The sequence below is a fragment of the Cyprinodon tularosa genome, unplaced genomic scaffold (genome assembly GCF_016077235.1).
Source record: "Cyprinodon tularosa strain WSP-4 unplaced genomic scaffold, ASM1607723v1 ctg163, whole genome shotgun sequence".
Lineage (NCBI taxonomy): Eukaryota > Metazoa > Chordata > Actinopteri > Cyprinodontiformes > Cyprinodontidae > Cyprinodon > Cyprinodon tularosa.
The window spans coordinates 864,484-882,325 of record NW_024038467.1 but is presented as its reverse complement, the minus strand read 5'-3'; the positions used below and the strand labels follow the sequence as shown (position 1 = coordinate 882,325).

The 17,842-nt window shown below is 39.6% G+C and overlaps 1 protein-coding gene across 2 annotated transcripts in view; it reads left to right on the top strand.

Annotated features, from left to right (window-relative positions):
- The window catches only part of LOC119780633 (capping protein, Arp2/3 and myosin-I linker protein 3-like), a 150,799-nt gene that overhangs the window by 89,765 nt on the left and 43,192 nt on the right, over positions 1-17,842 (top strand). For both annotated transcript variants that reach the window (XM_038280738.1, XM_038280737.1), the window contains exons 18-29: positions 898-979; positions 1,115-1,211; positions 1,431-1,485; positions 1,989-2,161; positions 3,182-3,250; positions 3,617-3,710; positions 4,189-4,287; positions 4,368-4,487; positions 4,571-4,684; positions 4,761-4,936; positions 9,820-9,907; positions 10,003-10,122. In XM_038280738.1, coding sequence (XP_038136666.1) covers positions 898-979; positions 1,115-1,211; positions 1,431-1,485; positions 1,989-2,161; positions 3,182-3,250; positions 3,617-3,710; positions 4,189-4,287; positions 4,368-4,487; positions 4,571-4,684; positions 4,761-4,936; positions 9,820-9,907; positions 10,003-10,122 — 1,287 coding nt within the window. The remainder of the gene's footprint in view (positions 1-897; positions 980-1,114; positions 1,212-1,430; positions 1,486-1,988; positions 2,162-3,181; positions 3,251-3,616; positions 3,711-4,188; positions 4,288-4,367; positions 4,488-4,570; positions 4,685-4,760; positions 4,937-9,819; positions 9,908-10,002; positions 10,123-17,842) is intronic.

Here is a 17,842-nt window from a genome sequence, read left to right as displayed (position 1 = left end):
TAGAAACCATAAACCTAACTCTTGTATTAGGAAATGTTTATTATGAGGTTATGTGACTTATTTCTTTTTCCCCACAAGTAAAACACGTTTTTGTGATATGTTATACCTTTTTATATAGGTACATTCCTGTAATGAATTAGAATAATATTTAATATTTTTATTTCAGTAACAACTTATGTGAGACATGTGAGACATACCAATCAATTTGGGGAAAGGAGACACATTCAGCAGAATCTTTAAATCCTATTGGCTGAAGCGGCATCTAATGCCTACCTAAAGACGTTTGGTTTTAGCCAGTCATGGTAAAAATAGAATAGCCGCAAATGCGATGAGAATCCACAATAACTTTTACACTCTTGCTGTTCCTCTTTTAAATTTAAAATCCGTGGTTTTGATAAAATGCGATGACAGCAATTACCTATAAGTCCTCCTGTGCTGCCATGTTTATTTTAATTTAGCCATAACACTGCAGTTTGATTGGCTGACCCACTTTAGGTCAGCCTCAAACAGTTGAAGCAGGAAAGGAACATGATGGATTTCGTAAAAATACTGCCTGAGTTCAGCTTTTGCAGGCAAGATTACCTGTATTTTTCCTGCCTTGGCTTTCCATTTGAAAAAACAAGAGTGCAGATGTTTTTCAATCTGTAATAAAACAGTATGGAAAATTGTTTATGAATTTTATTTTAAGTTTCCATCTTCGCTCTTAATAAATGATACATAGTGAATATATGAGACAAGTTGATAAATAATACATTAGTTAGCTCAGTAAAACATTCATAAGATCAAAGTTTTTAGTAACTCTAAAAAGTGCTTTTTTATTAGAACCATCCTCAAAGACATAAAGCTGGATAACGTTCATTCATGTCTGGCTTATGTTGGCTCTGTGTTTCTGCTCAGCTGAGGTCTGCAGGAGCGGCTGTAATCCAGGAATTTTTCCCCCGGGTCTCCTCCATTGCGACGTTGGATATTACCGACAACGGTACAATGAAGCGTTGCAGCTGTGCATCCTGCTGTGACCTTAGCTTTTTGTCCCTTTTAAGGAGAGCACTGAACACCCTGCTGATGGATCACGCCACACTAAACCCTGTGTATTTGTGTGCCTGTGTCTTGACAGGCCTCGATGCAGACTTGCTCACAGTGCTGCCTGCCATTTCAAGACACCCTTCCCTAAAACACCTTCATCTGGGCAAGAACTTCAACATCAAAAACAGGTGCTGCCTGCGCTCCATTTCACGCTGTACTGCAGTTATTTATGGCTGTTCTGTGTTTGTGAGGATATGTGCTGCAAATGTCAGCTTGAATAAAGAGATCTTTAATTTTAAGACTTTTTTTAAGCAGCTGCCATTTTTAGGCAGGCAGCTCAGGAGCAGTAAAAAATTAACTTGCACCCTCCACGTTTGTGTCTTTCTATCCATGGTCTGTGTCTGCAGGGTTCTGGATGAAGTCTTGCAGAAGCTGGTTTCACTCATCCAGGAGGAGGAATGTGTGAGTGATCACCCAGGATCTCAAACATTCTGTTACATTCATACATCAGGTTATTTGACCCTGTTTGACATAAGTTCAGATCAGTTACATCAATTTTAAAACATACGTTTAATTAAAGTATACTTTCCTTTGCAGTTAAATCATTTTACTTGATTTATCTTTAATTTATTATGTTTCACAGTGTGATGATTTATTGCTCCAGCTCAGTTAACATTGTAGACATAGTTTCTACATCACTGCTCACTGTTTTTTAATCTTTAATCTTTAGTCTCTTTAGTGTGAGCACTGCTTTACACTATGTGTGAGCATAGTGTAAATGATTTATGTATGCAGCATGTAAAGTCATGTTTGCAAGATTTCACATCAATATGCAGTAAAATTCACTATTCCATGCTTCAACTTCTAATGTTCCCTATCAGGTTTTTTTTTTTTTTCTCAGCTTTGTTTTTTGTGCCCTTGAACCTTGCATGATTTTTTATTGTTTTCCTCCTCTGCCCCTGTAGGCCCTGCAATCTCTCTTCCTGGGGGACTCACGGTTGCGCTCCAGGGGAACTGTACTGGTCAATGCTTTAGGTAGCAACACCTGCCTTAGAAAAGTGGACCTGAGTGGAAATAACATGGATGACATTGGAGCCAAGATGCTTAGCAAAGCCCTGCAGATCAACACAACACTCAGGTGAAGGAAACAATGTAGAAAAAATTTTTGCTCCTGTGTTTTTACAGTGCTTGCAGTATATGGTGCCTTGCTGGGTTTCTTAACCATAGAAAGGTTTTTTTTATTATAAATTGTCACATTTTACAACCACAACCTTCCCAAAGCAGTGCATGGTGAAGTACATTTTTTATAAGGCTGGTCCCTTATTTAGCTCCATTGAGCTGCCATACTCTTACCAGTTCTCCTATCTGTTTTAAAGAAAAGCATTCCCACTGCATGATAATGCCACAAGTATAGGTCAACTTAAGGATTGTGAGTTCAGCTTGATGATTATTATAAGTTTTCTTTCACAAATAGAGTTTTACATGTAGAGTAAATAACTCCTTTGTCATGTGATTTTTGATTAGATGTCCATCTTCAACATGTTTGCTGTGTTCCTAGCATAGTTTATGAGAATCTGAAAAGTGGACCTCAGAGGGCTTTCTTTAATGACGCCCTTTCATAACTTCACTTCATCAATGGGCGATATGTAAAGTGCATGAATAAAATATGTACTTTATGATTCTTTCCTCAAAGCCGAGTTACTTTAGGTCTCTTGGCTAATCTCCTGGTTAAGGCTCAGTGTTCATACAACTGATTTACTTCAGGAGTCAGTAACTATAACAATCCAAAGAGACTAAACAATATTTGTCCGAAGCCACAACACCAACATGGTCTTTTAGCAACAATTATGCTTCTACTTCTAGTAGAATCTTCGAGTCTTTAACATCAGAGACTGAATAAAATGTTTTGTTTAAAAATTCAAGCATTCACAGAAAATATTGAGATAAAATCATGAAATCTTAAATGCAACAAAAATAAAAGTCCACAAAGTTTAAACTTTGTAGGGCCAACGTGCAGCTAAATCATTACTCATAAAATTACCAAAAATATGATGAATTTTGTGGTTTTGATGTGACAAATTGTAAAACCTTCAGGGAATATGTATGCTGTGTATGTTTTAATCCCTGTGCAACCTGTGCAACCTACATTGCCCTGCAGGAGTGTGACATGGGATCGCAACAACACCTCTGCTACAGGATTTCTCGATGTGGCGAGAGCTCTTGAACAGTAAGAATTTAACAGGAGATTTGTTTGGTAGAGATATGTGGATTGTATGCTAAAATAATTAATAAGAGGTTCTGTTGATTCTATAAAAAAGTGCCTCATTGGAAACCAGACATTAGTATTTGTACCTGTTTGCTATCTCATAAGACTCAGACTCACCCTAGGACCACTGAGGACATGGTTGCACAGATCAAACCATTACTCATTAGTTGCTTGTCAAAGGAGTAATATTCTGGGATGGACTCTGTCAGGGGGGTGTTATCCTTTTGCTAACCTTAAAACCTTTCTGTCAGTTTCATTTTTTTTTCAGTCTTTTTGAGTCATCTTTAATAACTTCACCCCCTTGTGCTCTTCTGCTCCCTCCTTTAGTAATTTTACCTTGCAGTACATGCCTCTGCCCATAAGTGACATTAGCCAGGCATATCGCAGCGCTCCTGAGAAGACAGAGCAAGCCCTCACTAAGGTGTGTCTGAAGGTTGGCTGATGGAAGGAAGACTTCCTAAAGCTTCCTTTAAAATAAGCCAGTTATAGAAAGCTGAATTTATGTTCTTATTCCAACACCTATAGATCGGTTTCTTTTCCATTCAAAAATAAAATTGTGAAATTAACTTTTTTGTTTTAATTTTTTATTAAAGATGTTTATGTTTTAAACTTATAACTTAGATTGCATGCTAATAAATTACATTAAAAAAAAGTTGTGACACATTTAGAGGCACGTACATATTTTTAATCGGCACTTAGCTTTAAAGATCTAAACATCTATTTAGTTATTTATTGTACAAAGGTCACTTAAAAGACTGTTTATATGTATTTTTTTTTCTTCAATCCAGCTTTTATCTATAATCTGTAAAATGACTGAATTAACCTCATTTAATTTTTAACTTACTCTTTTCTGCCTGATTTATCTAACCGTGGTCACATCATGCCACTATGGCTCACAGATTCAGCGTGCTCTGGTCAGGAACAACCAAACACAGCGCTTCTCTCAGAGGCAGGCTCTGCGGCTGCACCAGGGCTTGGTCACTAGCACAGCCGAAAAGGTAGCATCTGTGAGGATGTTGCTGAAGTGTTTCATGAGTGTTTGTACCGCTATCTTAAACCTGCCCTGTTTGTTTCCAAGGTAATGGAGCGCCTTTGTGTGCGGGTCCAGCAACAGGTGTGTTTGTTACGGAGCGTTGGAGAGATGGAGGAGATTCAAGCTGCGAAACTCGTCCTGAAAGAGGCCAGGAACTCTCGAGCTGTGAGTGATATGAAATAAAAAAGTGCACTTTTTATGTTATTTAGTCTGAATTTGAATTAATTATCTCCATGATGTATTTCAAGCTGTACCCTTCATTGTGTGAGCTGGCTCATGTGCTGTCTGTGGACGGGCCCGTGCGGCAGAGACTGGACTCCCTGGCTGGGGAGCTCGCCAAAGCTGCAGATAAAGAGCTGCAGGTAGATCTAAGCGTCTCCTTTCACTTTGTGATCTGTAAGCGATGACAATGTTTGTGACAGCTGCCATTTGTTTCAGGTGATCGTTGACTCCATGGTGTCACTCTGCCGCGAGCTCTGTCCTTTATCATCTTCTGCAGCAGAGAGATTAAGTCCTTCGCTCTCATCTGTCTCAGAGCGAGTGTCCATCCCTCGCTCTGCCATCCGCACTGCCCTCATGGAAAGAGCAGCACAGGATATTCACAGAGCTTTGGAGTAAGAGCCACAAAAAAAGTCTGAATTTGATAAGCATTGGTGTTAATTTCGTTAACGAAAACTAAACGAAAATATTTTCGTCAACGCACATTTTTCACCGAACGAAAACTAGACGAGACGAGACGAAAATTCCCACTAATAAACAATAACTGGGAGTAAATCAGAAATAATTTTCGTGGACTAATAAAGACGAGACGAAAATGCAGTTCTGTAAATTAAGACTGGGCTAAAATCTATGGACATTTTAGTCCATGAACAAAGACGAGCAGAAAATTACATATTATTATTTTATGCTTTTTTCTAATCCTGTCTCCTCCTCCGCCTCAGCTCTTCCGCCACACACACACACCGAAACCTGGAGCGGGCAGCACAGAGTAGCCTACACAACACATGGAGCAGACAGGAGCTGGATTCACAGCGAGGCGGTGACAGGTTAAAAGTAAAACATGCTTTGCCCGGGGTTCGGGAGAAGGAGGAGACTTGATATATGGACACATTTTCGCTTCATTGAAGTGGAGAACAAAACCAAATGCTTGATTTTAGTCGAAAGGAAGGAATGTGGCCACATGGTAGCTGGAAAAAACACAACAAACCTGAAGAGACACTTCGCAGTTCACCACAAAGACATTACGGTAAGTTAACAGAAAGATTGGTGGTGGTTATTTATAATGTAACATTAAGTCAACGGCTATAATGTCCCAATGATAAACTAACTAATGTTGGCTAACTTTCATAGCATTTAGTATCCAGGCTGGCTACGTTACATTAGCTTCTTAGCACGTAGCGACCGTAGCCACTTGTTGATAGAATTGTATGCGAAATTAGATTTATGCTAACTTAGATATGTTATACTGGCCGGGCAACTATAGTTTCAGTTAAATTGCAAGTTTGATTAAAGCAGACAGACACTTTAGGTAATCTAGGAGCTGCAAGTGAACAAAAGTTAACACAAAACACCTCGGCAGCTACACATGTATGCTAAATGCTAAAACGAACTGAAACAATTTATCAGGATAAGACAAAATAAAAATAATATGCCACACATAATGCAGAACAACTTTAACCTAGATTTTCATGCACAAAATAGCCATTGCTAGGGTAATCACTGCAGGGATTGGGATGCAAACTCCCAATGTCTTTATTTGGTGACATAAAATGCTGCTCTGTTTATCTGCATGTTACTATTATAAGGACATTTGATTTGAATTGGCATCAATATTAATACAACCAAAATGCATGCACACATAAAAATTTCTGCAATTTATTCCTGCATAAAATGATAGTTAGGTTGTTTGTGTTGTGCAAAAATAATGTCCTGCAGATAATGAAGGCACCTTGTCTCCCCCTGGTGGTGGCTTCTGAAATTGCAGCTTAATGGTGTAGAGAAGGAGTGACTTGGTTTTTTTTTGTATTTAAAATACAAAAAAATACACCTGGTCTATTTTAGCAGTAGTAGCGTTTTTAGCTGTTTAATTAAAAGCAGTCTGGATGATTTATCTGTTATTCATATAACGGAAGTTTCAGTCTCAGGCCCACCCAGGGACGCCAATATGGTGTGCAGAAATAATGTCCTGCAGATAATGAATAGATGTGTCATGATGGGTTTCAGGGTGCTAGCCCATATGCAAAACCAGGAGGCAGGGAAAAAGTTCAAAGGTTTAATGAATAATGTGAACAAAACAGGTCTGGGGGTTATCTGGTTCAGGGCAGGTCACGACTGGGTAACTGTTCAGGAGGTAGAGCAGAGCGGCAGAAGGGGGAACCAGGAGGGTTCACGGGCTGGCGGCAGGCTGTGAGCTTGGAGGAGGCAGAGCTTGGTTAGAGTCTGCAGATCACCAGGTTTGAGTTTCTCTTCCTGATTCTTCAGGGGGCAGGCTAGCAGATCTTTGGCAGGTTTGGTTCTTCAGGGTTCTCCTGAAGTCAGACGGATAGATCTCCAACAGATGGAATCTCCAGGGGTTTCTGGTTACGGGCAGGTTCAACCGAGACTGACTAACACTCTGGCACAGGAGTGTGGTCCTCAGCCCACTTAAATGCTGGTCTCCTGATGAGCAGATGAAGAACAGCTGGTGAAGTCAGCTCCAGCCTCAGGAGATCCAGTATGCCCTCTGGTGGAGAAAAGGTAGACAGAACCCCAGATCCCAACAATAACACAAAAATCCCCAGGAAGGGATCCTCGGCGCCCTAGGTGGGCAAGCCTCAGGATCCCAACAAGATGGTTAACTAGAACTGGAGTTATAGTTAATTATTCATCCTATTCCACATCAAAGGCAAAATCAATTTAGTGTTCTTAGGTGGATAATTGTAGCCTTGAATTTTCTACTTACCGGGTTGCGGATCCACCTCTGGAGGGTTCCTGGACCGGCTGTTAAAATCCAGGTATCCACTAGTCTAGTGGCCCAGGTTAAGTTATCAGCAAAGCTATTAAATTATCAATAAAGAACCTTCTATCTCTGTTTATTCGCACTATTACCAAAAGGGGCTGGATTCGCACTGAGTGATAAACCCTCCGTTATATGAACGACCAAAACCACTACAAATTAACCAATGATGTCTTCATTCTAATAAATCAGGATTACAGAAAATCTAACATCTATGCAAACACTACTCTCTACTAGAAAAATAAACACGAGGTAGATTAAATGACTAGTTTAAAAGAAAAATCGAAAATAAAGAATAAAACGAGATAGAAAACAAAGAAATAAAACCATAAGAGTCCGATACTGGCGTCTGAGATTGTCCACAATATGCCAGATATTAATACATTCACTAGTGTCCGTTAGCAGCAGGTATGATGATAACAGTGCAATTACTCATGTAAAACTAATACATCCAACCTAAAATCAGCAAATGATTAATTGCATTAACCAACAGCAGCAGGTATTATGATAACAGTGCAATTGATCATGTAACATTAACACATCCAGCTTAGTATTGATAAAATTATTAAAAATGTATTAACAATAGTAGCAGAAATCGTTCAGCAAAACCCCTTTGCCTGACAATGTAGCGGTGTGTGAATGGGTGTAGCTAAATGAGGGACCTCCCCCCTTTGTTCTCCTTTGTGGTGAGAGGAACAAAGAGAAATGGGGGGAAGGACAATCTGTAATCAAGATGGCGGCAACCACGGGATCCCACATGGCTGAATGTGATAACTTTATAACTATCTCAAAACAGAAACAACAAAGAGGACAGGAAAGCACAGAAAGAGCATAAAGAAACACACACTTATTTCAACCAAATGAATAAACTCTTAATCAGCACAGATTAAAAAAACATCAGCATTAATTCAAAACCCTGAACCTACCTGTCTCTCACCTGAGCAGCACTTCGAATGTATCAAAAATGAAAGAAAATTGATTTTACTGTGAGATGCTTCGCCGTCCGTGGAAGATTGGCGTTTCCAAGGCAACCGCGGCTTGGTTTCGGCTGCGCAGAGGGTTCTTCGGCACCGATCCACCCCTCGGGAAAGTTCAGTCAGTTCGGTGCTACCGCAGAGGGCTTGATATGCTCACGAGTTGAAGAGGATGGATTTTGAGGAAGTAATCGGCAAAAGAGCGTCCTCTCAGCCAATTCATCCAAAGAAAGGGGAAAACGAAACTCACTTCCAGTCAGCTTTCTTCTGGTATTTCACGTGAAACGAGTCTCTCCTGGCGGGCTCCAAACCCATGGAAAAAGAGGCAGAGAAATGTCTGCTGCTGGGTCTTAAACCATGGGTGACACTGGAGCACTTCCTGTGGAAGTATCGGCTGATTGGTCTGTGCCATGAGTGGCATGGGGGGACTTCCTGTTGGAGTGTTCTCCTTTTTGGCGGGAATCCTTTGTTCTCCTTTGTGGAGAAAAGAAGGGGGTGGTTTCAGATGGTTTCTCCAACTGATTTTCGGCAATATATCCCAACATTTGTATGAGTTTGAAATGGATTGTCAAATGCAGTTTTACAGAGACTTAGTTTTTGTTAAGGAAAAAAACAGACCTACATGCTACTTATACACTTGGAATTCCTGTTATGCTGTGCATCTATCCTGATATTGTATTAATTTCTGTTCCAGATTGAAGATACACCACCCACCAACAACCACCTAGAAACAATGACAGGCCAGCTATACAAGCTTCCTTAATTTCTCACACAAATACAAAGCTGACTCTCAGGACCAGCAAGCTATGCCTTTTTTCATCGTAAATACTATACCTTTATATACCATGTGAACTAGCTGGTAGGAAAGCACTTCTGTTGTATCAATTGGAGTTTTTTTTCACAGAATTGACCTCAAATCTATTTATTTTATTATTCTATGTGAACTAGCTTTAAACAGCCAGCATTTGTGTTAAGTTCATAAGACACTTTTTTTTATTTATTTGTTTTTTTTATCAGGTGTATTTTTTGTTTTAATGAAAGCATTTGTGTTTGTGTCTTTGAACCTAAACAATGTTCAAAATAAATATGCAAATATTGTCAGAACATCTCCCATGTCTGCATGTGTTCCTTAAAATTGTGTTTTTTTTATCAAAAAGATGAGAAAATGTTGAAATGTGAAATAATTTTAGGAAATGTGAAATATTATCTGCTGACAAAAAAGTAAAAGGTAAAATTATGTCCTGACTAAAACTAGACTAAAATGTTGACAGTACTAAAACTAAACGAATAAAATTATATTTTCTTGGACTAAAATAAAGACTAAAATGCTTGACTTATAGTCGACTAAAACTAGACTAAATAAAAATGGCATGATGTCGACTCAATGTGATAAAAACTAACAAGCGATGCTGAAACTGGACAAAAACTCAAACTACATTTAAAAATGGCATGTAAAATTAACACTAATAAGCATGATGTTGGTTTCCTCTCACTTTTAATGACCTCTTTCTACCATTTTCTTCTTTAGAGAAGTAAAGCTGTCTGTGGTTTCCTATCTCACCAACTCCATTGTGGACCAAATCCTGCAAGAGCTCTATGCTACCCACAAGACCCTGGTAAACACTTACTCCTGACATGAAAGGGTGTGAAAGTGACAGTGATTGATTGTATGAGTGGGTGACAAAGAGTTTAAGAGTGCTGTGTGTCTCAGACCAGGCAGGTGTCTCATCTAAAATGCTGGGAGGGAACATGTGAAGATGGGACTGCGTGGAGTTTTAACAGACACACAGACTCTTTGGATATCACAGATGAAGAGCTCGGCGCCAGCATTGTGAGTGTGAACATTGTGTGTTGCTGTGGATGTATGTGTGTGTTTTTGCCATTTTTATCTTTCTGCAAATGTTTCATACCTATGTAAAACACCATCAAATATTTATTTCCCTATATATAATATTTATTAAAACCTTTTTTTTTTCTTTTATCAGTCTTGTGGCTGATTGTAGAAAACCCAAATGTGTTAAATTTCCAGCGTCAGTGAGGCATGTTAAAAGTACAGTGTTATTTTAACTTTATCTAGTCTTATTCTAATTTGAGATTATTCAACTAAGCGAGAGTTAATTCCTCTTAAGAGTTGGTGTTAATCTCTAGAATTGAATTTAAAAAATTTCCCCCAGAACTCTAACCTCTCTGTGAACTCTTAAAAATGCAGGCACTAACCACAACAGTAGTGGATTTTGGAGTTGTGACGTATGATGCAAAAGTTTGTCCTAAAAACTGGAAGGTGGCTGGTTTAAATCTTTTCTCAGTCATTGATTGTGTCCTTGGGCAAGACACTTCACCTGCATTGGACACTCATGTTGAGAAAGCCGCTTGGTAACTGTGTAACCCTCACTTCTGCCGGTGTGCCCCAGGGCGGCAGTGGCTATAGCGTAGCTTACAAACTATGATTAGTGAATGATTAACACTAACTTTTGACACTAGTGTTATATAAATTCAACCTCAATGATTGTTGAAGTCCAACTATTAAGAGTGTTTTTTCAACAGTTAAGTGTTTTAAGACTTTTCAAAGTGTCATTACAACTTGATTTAGTGTGGATCAATATAGAGACCTTTAGTGTTACTTTTGCTTCCATAGGATTTGATTTATCACTTCCAAATCTGCTGTGCAGCTGACTTTGCTTTCTCCTTAGGAATTATAAAAAATAAAACCTATATAGTACACAAATCTTTTTTAATATTCTCTTACTGGCCTCTTGTTACTGTGAATGTTTTTGTTTCATGTGAAACTCTCTCTACTGTACGTTGCATCAAACCATCTAATGCAGTTGAATTTTTTATTGGTTCAAATTATACATGCTTTTATCATTGTAGTCCAGTGGATATAAAACATAGTCACACAGGGACACCCCTTTAGTGGCCTATCCTTACCCCCAGTGCTTTGTTTGCACAGGCAATGGGCATTTCTGAGGTAAAAATTAAGTGTGTTAAATTTCCTGTGTTTTTATTTTGAAAGTACAGTGTTAATTCAGGACTTGTTTAGTCCAATTTGGACTGCAAAAGCTAGTTTATACAACAAGTCGTTCAACTTAAGCAACATCATTACTTACAGTTAGTGTTCATTCTTGTCACGGTCTACAGGCACGAATGGACAAAACAGAGCAGTAGGCACAGTTAGAATGTTTATTTTACTCTTGATCAGACAGGCAAGGGTCAGATCCGTGAAACCAGTCAGAGTTTAGGGCAATCCTTGAATCAGTGGTCGGGCAGGCAGGAGGTCGTCACCAGGGAATCCAAGATAACAGACGAGGGTGACGGTCCAGATAATCAGACGAGACACTGCACTGAAAAAAAAATAGAGGTTGACAGAACTTACATTTTCTAGGCAACGTGATGCATTTGGTTTTTTGAGTTTTCCTTACTTAAATTCACTGTGGTTGAGTTTACAAAGATTTTTGAGTTCTGCCAACTTAGGTTTTTGGAGTGTTACATAGAAATTTTGAGTTCTACTAACTTAGGTTTTTTAGTTTTACTCATACATTTTGAGTTCTACTAACTTAGGTTTTTTAGTTTTACTCATATATTTTGAGTTCTACTAACTTAGGTTTTTTAGTTTTACTCATATATTTTGAGTTCTACTAACTTAGGTTTTTTAGTTTTACTCATACATTTTGAGTTCTACTAACTTAGTTTTTTTAGTTTTACTCATACATTTTGAGTTCTACTAACTTAGGTTTTTTAGTTTTACTCATATATTTTGAGTTCTACTAACTTAGGTTTTTTAGTTTTACTCATATATTTTGAGTTCTACTAACTTAGGTTTTTTAGTTTTACTCATACATTTTGAGTTCCACTAACTTAGTTTTTTCAGTTTCACCTTTAAGTTCTGAGTTCTATCAACTTTGTTTTATGAGTTTGAAATATAGATTTTGAGTTCTACAAACTCAGATTTTGTAGTGTTATCTGTAAGTTGAGTTCTATCAACTCACTACCCATCATTCAACACACAAAAAATTTTGTTAATACAAAATTTTTATTGCACTATATCAACAGATACAAACAAACCACATGTTGAACTGCTATGGGGAGAGCACAGAAGAGCTTGGCGCCCTGAGAACTGAGCTTCTTGAGAACTGCTCTTCTGTCTATCTGTGTGTGGGGTGAGAGAACAGTGAGAGAACAGTGTGTACAGTATATGAGAGCTATGCTGGCGAGCAGAGTAGCAGGTGTGTGTTCACATTGGTAATGGAACCTAACAAGCTGTTATATATAGAGATACAAAACAACAACAACAAGATAAACCACATATATTAGAAAAATATACCCACAATGAACTCAGTGAATTTTCTTAGCTTCTAGAAGAAAGCACAGAGGAGCTTAGTGCCCTGTGAACTGAGCTTCTTGAGAACTGCTCTTCTGTCTGTCTGTGTGTGGGGTGAGAGAACAGTGAGAGAACAGTGTGTACAGTATATGAGAGCTATGCTGGCGAGCAGAGTAGCAGGTGTGTGTTCACATTGGTAATGGAACCTAACAAGCTGTTATATATAGAGATACAAAACAACAACAACAACAACATAAACCACATATATTAGAAAAATATACCCACAATGAACTCAGTGAATTTTCTTAGCTTCTAGAAGAAAGCACAGAGGAGCTTAGTGCCCTGTGAACTGAGCTTCTTAAGAACTGCTCCTTTCCTCTCTGTGTGCTTGTGCAGCATGCTTGTTCTTGGAGAAGTTTTCTGGAGAACAATGTGTGTGTACAGACCTATTCATGTAGTGGTTAGCAAAGAGCTATATGTGTGTGTGTGTTCATGGAGAAGTTGTTGGAGAACAATGTGTGTGTACAGGCCTGTTAATGTGGTAGTCGGCAAAGAAGAGCTTTGTGTGTGTGTTCATGCAGGAGTTATGACAAAGCTGTGTGTGAGTGCATGCGTGTTGATGTCCAGGTGAGTGTCAATCATACACAGGCTTCACAGCAACAGCTTCTCTTTCAAGGATCGCGTGCGCTGTGAGCATCTTGATCCAAGTTCGAAAAAGATGTTCTGGATAGCCTCGAAGGTGTACCTCATCTGCTCTGGATAGTTTATGTCCATTGCGTACAAAAGGCCAAACAGGCAGGCGAAGGCAGCTGCGAGGTCAGGTAAGTTGTGTAGTATTACTGCCCCTTCCAAGACGATGGCGATGTCAGTCACTGTTGTCCATGCGGCAGCATCATCATCTACATAGACGGTCAGTATTGCAACGGGCACTCCTGCAACTACCGATTCTTCAGGGTCTGTGTCCTGATGGTAAAAATCAGACACAGCGACATCTTTTAGCGATAGACACCCTGAACAGTTGCTGTCACCCATTAAAGAACACATATCCTTTTTTAGTTGTTTACACACATTTATCAAAAGACTCCCAGCCAACTTTTCCCCATCTCGGGGGAATATTAAAAAAGGCAACGCAAAACTATAGTAATCACACCAAAAATTGCTCTTGATTTACCACACACTTCAATGAACTGGAGCTCGTCACGAACAAAAAGGGGAAAGGGCCTTTTCAGGCTGCTGCCCTTCCCTGACGCACAATGTCTGTTGCTGTAACATGTGCCACAAACAAACACATTGTAACGCAGCAAGATGATCAAAAAAGAATTCTTAAACAGCAAAGTAAATGTTTGTTTTTTAAAGTTTTTAAAAGCGATAGTTCGGTATTTTTACATAATCTGTATGGCATCCCCTCACCAGGGCATGCAATCACACTACTTACCCCGGGCAGCGTCCTGTGAGCAGATTTATCGTCCAGTTTGGTAAAGCCAAAAGTAGTCCTGCAGGTTTTTAGGAACAGCGAAATAAAATTTTTTCTCTTCCCAAAACATTAGTGTTCAAAAGAGCGAATTTTCGCATCCCAAAAACTTTGTAGTGGAAAAAGTCCACGTTGTTATAAATTTGGTCCTATTTTCCTCTTTTTCTATCGTGCGCCCCCGTCATTCAAAACAGCGACCCAACAACGCCATGCCCTCCCTCCGCCGGGGAAAGGGAACAGGCGTTTTTGGGGCTCGCTTCTGAATGACGGCGCGCACTGAACAAACAGAGAGAAAATGGGGCCCAATTGATAACGACGGGGACTTTTCCACTAAAAATTTTTTTTTTTGGGATCAAAAATATCGCTCTTTTAACACACAATGTTTGGGAGAAGAAACGTTTTATTTCGCTGGCTCAAAAAAACCTGTCGACTACTTTCGGCTTGCCAAAACGGGACGATAACTCTGCTCACAGACCTGCCGGGGGGAAAGTCAGGTGTTGCAGCCGTGGAGGGGGGGATGCCATACGATTCATGCAAAAATATCGAACTATCCCTTTAAAGTCATTTTTGTATTTGCATGTAGTTTAGTTTGGGGCACTTTACCCACCTCTTCATCAAGTTTATTCAGCAACATCTCCATATCTGGACCAAAAGCTGCTTTTCTGGCTCGGTACAGTTTTATCAGGCGAGGTACATAGTTGTCGAGGGATGCATTCCAGGTTGCCCAGAGGTCTCTGCTGGTGATTCGATAAAATTCTTCAGATATCTGGACACAAGCAACAAAACAGTCTTTAATTATAATATCCATGTCAGGGCTTAATGTGGTAGTCATGCCAGCCTAAAGCAACAGGAATGAGCAATAGTACACAAATACACAAGGAAATCCATACCTCCTCATGAGAAAACAGTGCAGGCCATCGTTCTTGGACTTCTGACACCATAGGCTGCACTTCTACGATTTCTCTCCGACGATGGGAGAAAGTCAGTTCCATCTTCTGCCTAATCAGACCCATGTTCCTTTTCCTTTTCTTCATTTCTTCAATCAGTGCAAGCCTTTCCCCTCAAGAGTTCCCAAACATGATTTCTGGATATCGGGAACATGGTTGCCCCTCCACTTTGGCCCTTTTCAGGATGAACGGAGCAGCCATCCCATCCCCCTCCCTTTTTTTTTTGTTTTCACCACACCTCATTCAGCCTGCCAAACGCAACTTTGCCCTGAAGTTGCCCATCTTATAATGAAGACTTTTCCCCAGCCATCCATCTAGCCAGTTACATATCGTCTCCTTTAGAAAAAGGGATATTGACCAAAGACCAAAACGCAACAGACACTAATTCATCCTTACGGGATACCCTCTGATATAAAAAATACTCTGCCAAATTTATTCACAATGTCAGATCTCAATCTCCGTAAAATGAGGCCTTCTGTGTTCTTTCATAATGTCTTTTCCCCTCGCAATCTCAGCTCAACATCATACGAAAATTTTAGGGATTGTGAATGGATTTGGCCACGATTTGTACCCTTTAAGGGGGTCTGGGGAGAATCTTATTGCTCGGACAGAACTTAGGGGGGAAAAGGGGAGGGACTCAAACAAGCCCCCCTGGACAAATTGGGAGGTAGAAGGGGGGGCTCGAAAAAGCCCCCTGGAAGGAACGAGTGGGGCCCTCCCTGCGCCTCATTGCAGTCCCAAGTGAAACTGGCGGTGTCAAGGGAGGAACTGAGCCAAGGGAAGGCTACGATCACTGGGGGGAGTTTTCCCCATGTTCCACACAATGGCAAGACAGCACCCCATCGGGCAATCTGACTTTTGAGTCAACGACATAATCATTTGAAAATCGGGTCCTCGAACGAGTGAGAAATCACCTTCCAACTGATTTTGTTTTTAATATTCATGAGCGGTCAACAGATCGGGATCTCTGTGAGCAGGATTCAAACCCGGGCTTTTTTTTTGGAGAGATAACTACTCGAAGTAAAAAAGTCTGTAAAAGGGGGTAAATGTTGAAGTTAACAACAACAACTGCAAGGGTGTTTAAATTTAAACAAAAGAACACTTTTTAAATTGAAATAACAGTGCTCATCCAACCATTTTTAATGGCTTAGTAGGAGAATTCCTTGGGGTCACCACAGTTTCCCCCAACTTTGATTTTTCTAGAGGGGATAGTCATCAACAATCGGGATCCAAGGCAACATTCAAATTTGGCTTTCCAATTTCAAAGATCTAAATGTTAAATGTACCTTGAAACAATTTCGGGGAAAATAAACGTCACTTCCTGTGCTTTATCAAATGTTTGAAATCTTGAAATTTTGGGAAGGTCATTGCATGGGGGGCCCGGGAAATAAAACCCGCCCCCTCATACTGTGTCCATGTACGAAGGATTTAAAAATCACCTTCAGATGTGGTACTTCCTCTCAATTCCACCTCATGTTGGGACCAATTCTGAGACCGTGACCACTTTTAATCTTTTAACAATGAATTTTTTCCCTTAAAAGGTTAGGGGTTTTCCCGGTGGTAGGCCCAAAAATTCTGGTGTTTCTGGAGAAAATAAGCAGCACATTTTTTTCCCGTTGTTTGTGTCGTGAAACCCCTTTTTTTAAAAAAACTGTGCTTCGCCTCAAATTTTGCATCGTCCAAATTCCACCAAGGGGCCCTAAAAACCATTAGATTGGGAATGCTCAATGAAATGGTTTTTTTGGTTTTAAATTTGTACTTGGAAATGATAAAGCAATTTGGGCGGTGGTCCTGCGTTGGGGAAAACAGATGGCACAGAGCTGCCTCTGAACCTTGTTTTGAAACAACAATTTCAACAAAGTCCTTTGGTCCATTAAAATCACCAAGCAGGTTCATTTGGGGTATCTTTCATCCAATTAAAAAAGGAAGAAGCGCAACAAAGCCCAAATTTTCTGTCCCTTGCCTGCAACCCTACCCCTTCTTGAAGCTTCCCCCTTTGAAATTTGTTTTGGTTTTTTACTTTTTTCTGTGTTTTTGTATGGAAAGACTTTTATGCTGTTTTTTAAGCACATCCAACGTTAAAAAAAACCTTTAGCAATCAAAATTTTTTAAAACAAACACAATTCATAAGGGGTGACCCCTTCGAAAAAATCATGCATTTTCTGGAGGAAAGCCTTCACTGTATGAAAAATTGTAAAATGCTTCTCAAGAAAAACACTCATTTTTGACACCATCAATGCTTTTGAGTGCTTCGTTTCTGCCCGAGCTCTTCCAAAACTTTCACTTTTGTCCTAACACCCTTAACCGAATCCCAACATGGGCCCCAGCAATTTGGCTTGCTTATCAAACAAAACCAAAAGAACTTCTCAACATTAAAACTTTCAGAAAAGCCCCCAAGACTATGGGGCTGCAAGGTTATCTCGCACCCCACAAAACACATACCTTTTTACAAAAATGATCAACACTTCAACAAATAGTCCCCTTCCCTTTCCCTTAACCGTATATCTTTAATCAAGGGTTCAAAAAACTTTTTATAACCAAAACGCCTTAACACATCACTTCTACCAAGAAGACAACTGAAATTTATGTAAGGGTAGATCGAACTTTGGAGTAATTTTGAAAACCCAATAATGCAGTTTTTCTTATAAATCTTTTTTTTGAGGGGCCCCAAAGGATTACAGATTTCAAAATCATCCCTGTATAATGCCAGACTGTGCATTTTTTTTTTGCTTCCCCAAAAGCTTTTGTTTTAAGTGCGTTCCGTCTTGGAAAAAACTTTAATCCAGGGAAAGAACTTGACCAAATACAAACCCGT